At 41.3% G+C, this 5,144-nt stretch overlaps 1 protein-coding gene across 1 annotated transcript; it reads left to right on the forward strand.

Annotated features, from left to right (window-relative positions):
• Nucleotides 1-262: 262 nt before the first annotated feature.
• On the forward strand, nt 263-4,506 carry LOC108900572 (helix-loop-helix protein 2). Its single transcript, XM_018701697.2, has 2 exons — nt 263-1,412; nt 2,217-4,506. The coding sequence occupies exon 2, from the start codon at nt 2,257-2,259 to the stop codon at nt 2,626-2,628; it is 372 nt and encodes a 123-aa protein (XP_018557213.1). The 5' UTR covers nt 263-1,412; nt 2,217-2,256; the 3' UTR covers nt 2,629-4,506.
• Nucleotides 4,507-5,144: the final 638 nt, after the last annotated feature.

The raw sequence follows: 5,144 nt of genomic DNA on the forward strand, positions 1-5,144 counted from the left end.
CCTTTAGAACGTTTTGAGCCCAAATTGGCTGAAATTGGAATCAAACAGACTCAGGTGTGTGTCAGTGAGGAAATAAAAGCCAGCCCCATACACAGGTGTGGTTTACACACCAGAATCATTACAAACTATTAGAATAACAACAAAAGACACCGAATAAAAACAACAAAAACAGGGAGATACATAGGAAAACAAACTGAATTTAAATCTCAGTTAGAGAACTGATGCTGTAAAAGATCTGACTGAAAAATTCTGCACTTTTATTCTTCTTCAAGAGCTAAAGCAAATCAGACTCTATATATTCTCTGGAAATGATCATTCACCTTATCTCATGTTGAATTATCATCAACACAAAATAGAGACATTTTAGAGTGGACTTCTGACTTCTATCTTTAACTTGAAAATCACCCTCTCTCTTCCTCTCTCCACGTGCACTTGAAACACCCCGTTATGATTAAAAAAAAATCATTACTATTCACCAAAAACGTATGCACGTGCATAAACTCACAACAACGGACACACGCGTTTATTTATTTATTTTTCCATCCTTTATCATGCACACATCTCGGCTTTCCCTTTGCCCACTACTCCCACGGGAGGGAGAGCGCTCGAGGGCTGAGGGGCGTTAGGAGAGAGAGAGAGAGGGAGAGAGGGAGGAGGTGTGTTTGTGAGTGTGTGTGAGGGAGAGAGAGAGAGAGGGTGAGTGAGGGGAGGGAAGAAGGGAGGGAGGGGGCGGCGTTAGACAATACCATTCCTCAAATATATTCCGTTCCCCTCCGTCCCTGAAGTGAGCCTTTATTAGTCGGGATCGTTTGGATCTTATCTCGCATATGACACCGGGTGGAAGAAAGAGCGGAGGAGAAAAAAGAGGGGGATTATTTGCGAACTGCCTTCCGATCCGCTGATTCCTTGACACGGGGAGAACCTCGCTTATCTCGCACCCCTTTTATCCCCATCTTCCACAGGCGGATGGACGAGTAGCCCTGGCTGCACTTTCACCACTATCTGCCCATCTCGTCTATTGTCTCTCCATCGCAGGGATCACACGGGAAGCTGACTGATCCCCGCTCACATCTTTATTATTATTATTATTATTTCTAAATCGACTGAGCGTCTTCACACTTCGGGCTTCAGACCTGTTTCCGTTTGCAGAAACATTTCCCTGCTTGACGTTTGACCCCTCCGCGTGATTCCCATGCTGCAGGCTGCCGACTGAAAAAGTAAAAGAACTAGTTTCTTTCTTTTCTTTTTTAAAATTTATTCTTTTATTGTTTTTGGTCCCGGTGAGACTGAAGCTTCCTCTCTGTGACATCTGATGGTGGCTGGAATATGAGTTAATTTGGAGTTGAAGCTCCGCTCCAGAGCGCCTTTAAGTTCCAGTCAAGAAAATTTTTGCCTCCAAACTCTTTGTCAAGGTGAGTGTCAAATGTATAAAAATCATTTACATACATTTAAGAGAATAAGAGTCATATCAGTTTGTTTTTTATTTTATTTTGGAGGTTCCGTCTGCTTTTCTATTTAATCTGGCTCCAATAAATAAATTGTTTACAATAAAAATAAACCATAGCTCCAATAATTTCATGTCCAGCAGATGTCAACATTATTTTTGCACTCCTCTGCCTCCATGCTGTCAAGTCAGTGTGGCCTCAGCCAAGCAGATGTGTTCATCACACTGTGACAGATGGCCAATTCTGATTATGTTAATTCACAAAAAAGGGAGTTTCTCCTTCAAAACCCATCACTACTTGATTTTTTTTTTAATTTGGAAAAAAAGGACAATCAAATCAAAAATGATCATTTGAAAGAAAACTCGAATGTGACACTTTGAGAAAATGTGTTTTCCTGTTTGGCTCCTTTTTAAGGCCTTCAGGCTTTAATAAATTAACCATTCCTCGAATTTCGAGCCATTCATTATTTATGGTCTTTAATGTTATTATGCAATGGAGGCAGACTGCAGTTTGGATTTATAGGGGGCCCTGGCACCCAAACAAGCACTCGCTGTGGGGTTTCTCATGCTGGGGCCTCAGGGTGGCAGAAAACACTTTAAACAATTACATTGATTTTTTATGAATTGTCTGTTTTGCTTTGTGATTTTCGTTCATCAACAGAAAAACATTTAGAGTCGATTCAAACTATTTATTTAAATGTCTGAAACCCGCCTGTCACACAGGGTGGACGAGTGTCAGTCAGTATTTATTGCTTGGTTTTGTCTACTACAGGTTCTTAAGGAGGACTGATCGCCAACACCGGACAATAAAAATGATGCTGAGCCCGGACCAGGCTGAGGCGGACCTCTCCTGGACTCAGTCCGACCCGGAGACGATGCTCAACGGCCTCAAGTCGGCCGGCTGCGCCTCGGACGAGCCGGCTGAGGGCGAGGACAGGGCCAAATGCAAAGCCGAGCAGCCCCTGAGCAGGGAGGAGAAGAGGCGGAGGCGGAGGGCCACGGCCAAGTACCGCTCGGCCCACGCCACCAGAGAGAGGATCCGGGTGGAGGCGTTCAACGTGGCATTCGCGGAGCTGAGGAAATTACTCCCCACCCTGCCCCCTGACAAGAAACTCTCCAAGATCGAGATCCTCAGACTGGCTATATGCTACATCTCCTATCTGAATCACGTGTTGGATGTCTAAAAGTGACCCCCTCCACCCCCCCAGAGGCAGAACGGGTTGGTTGGGTCGGTAGATTGGACTCAGGCGCGTGCTGGGCGTCAGTAGGGTATGGCAAGGTTGACAGCTAGGGTCGACTGATGAGGCAGATTTTTAACCAGTGTGTTTATAGATTTCATTTTTAAATTCTTCCTCTAATGAGATGAGCTAAAAATAACTAGATAATGAATGTGCATTTCAATCAATGAAAGTTTTAAAAAAGAATATGTAATTCCAGACTTTTATTTTGTAAAGCTGTATTCAGTGCAGAACTGATGAAAAAAAAAAATCAATATTAGCTCAGTACAAACTGATACATGGGTCTAACACCTGTGACATGAGCTCCAGCTCTAACTGATTTTTATAACATCACATGCACAAAATCAGCAAACCTGAAATCTTATTTTAAAAAAATCACCAGTTCATCCTCCAGGGCCCAGATCTGTTCAATAAAAAAGACCCCATCCTGTCCCCTGGTACTGGGACTTTGCCATACCTCTCTAGTCCTGAGTCTAGTGTTCGTTATCGCGATGGCAGCGGTGCAAAGTTGTCAAAGTAAAAGCCTCAACTTTCAGTCCAGACCGCTCACTGAACAAAAAAAAAAAAAAAAGAAAAAGAAAAAGCAACAAGCGCCGAGTCGTTTGAGCTGTTAGATGCAATAATGAGAATAATGATTATTTTCCCGGTGTACAGTGGGGGAGGGGGGGCTGCAGGAGCCCCCGCAGGCACTCACCTCTCCCCCTGCCTGAAGGTGATGTAGTGGAGGACAGAACGAACATGAAGAATCTGGTTTTCAGAGAAACTTTAATTTGATTTTCCACATGAAATCACCCTCTGAAATGATATTAGTTTAATCCCACCTAATGTCATAAGAAATATATATCAGGCTAAAAAGTGAGTCCTCCCCTGCATCAATTTGAGCTCTGATAAAACAAACACTGGGGCATTTTCCAGATCGAAATGAAAGGATGTAAACGAGATAGCTGCTTTAGATCTAGTTTAGATGATGTTTTCCGTAAAGGAAGAAAAAAAGATACAATGCGTAAGTGCCACTTATGACATATAAAATTGTGACCTTAATCATTTTTTTAAAGTGTATGGAATTATTTATTTAATTGTGTTAATATTTAAGGCTAATTTATTTCTGTTGATATCATAGGCTGGCGTCTTTTTGTATAAATGTATATTGTTTGTTGCTTCTATATTTTAGGCTGTGAAATTGAACTTGGAAAGTGATGGTGTTCTACTCTTGAAAATGGCACTTTCTGTTAATCCATAGCATAACTTATTCGTTTGATGTATGTCACTCTCTTTGTTTTGATTTCTACTGTCACGTCTATTGTCTATCAATAGCAACGATAAGCACTTCAAGATGGGCTCCAGCGGCCCTATAAATGTTTATTTCCCGAAATTGTTGTGTGAAGGGGTTACTCGAGGAATAAGAATTGGCCTGTTTAAAAAATACTCAATTTCAAAATTTGACAGAATAATGTAATCATAAAGAATGATTACGTCAAACAGGAGTTAAACCTCTTTTTTTGCTGTGACCAAAAAATAATGATACTAATAATTTCGAAAAATAGTCTGAATTTATTATCTTCAATGTTTTGATGTTATTATTATTATTATTGTTTTGATTGATTGATTGGTTTATTTATTTGTCTCTTTGTATTACAAAATCCAATAAGTAATTTTATAGTGAAGGAAAAAAAAACATATCCTCTATCCAAAGATTTTTTGTCTCTTCAGGGTTGTGTAGGCTACTTGTTGCTTTATGCAGATCTTTTGTAGTAGAGGTATCGTGTGACAGCTGGTTTCTAATGGACAAACTTTTCATATTTTCCGGTGTTATTTTTAATTAAAACGGAAATACTTGAAAAAAAAAAATCTTTTTCCTGTTTTAATTTAAAAAAATAAAATCACGATGGTTTTTGGTTTTGAGATGTAAAAAAAAAAGCTAAACGCGTGAAGAATGATGGATGCGGCATAGGGTGACGTCAGGCCCACGCTCGCGTAGACGCGCGCGCCCACACGCACGCGAGGGGGTGTGGGGTGATATAAGTACACATGCAAATCAGCAAATCAGCACACATGCAGGAGGGCTTTCAGATGGCCCTCTGAACTCACACACACACACACACACATTTAACCTACTGTATACACACACACACACACACACACACACACACACACACACAAAACGTGAACACATGCAAGCCCAGTTTAGCCTACAGATGAAAACTCATGCTACTGTACCTACTGTACACACACATACACACACACACACACACACACAGAGGAACACACTGTTCTACACAACACAAGATGAAATAAGTGTAAACCCATGCAGATAAAGAAAACTCACCCTGCATGCTCTCTCTCTCTCTCTCTCTCTCTCTCTCTCTCTCTCTCACACACACACACACACACACACACACATACACACAGTGGTCAGCAGCTAAAGGCAGTGGTAGCCTACATGTGTGCTCCTGGCTGAAAGG

The sequence above is a fragment of the Lates calcarifer genome, linkage group LG7_2 (assembly GCF_001640805.2).
Source record: "Lates calcarifer isolate ASB-BC8 linkage group LG7_2, TLL_Latcal_v3, whole genome shotgun sequence".
Lineage (NCBI taxonomy): Eukaryota > Metazoa > Chordata > Actinopteri > Centropomidae > Lates > Lates calcarifer.

Coding starts and splice junctions, on each gene's coding strand:
- LOC108900572 (XM_018701697.2), top strand. CDS start 2,257: ATGATGCTGAGCCCGGACCAGGCTGAGGCGGACCTCTCCTGGACTCAG.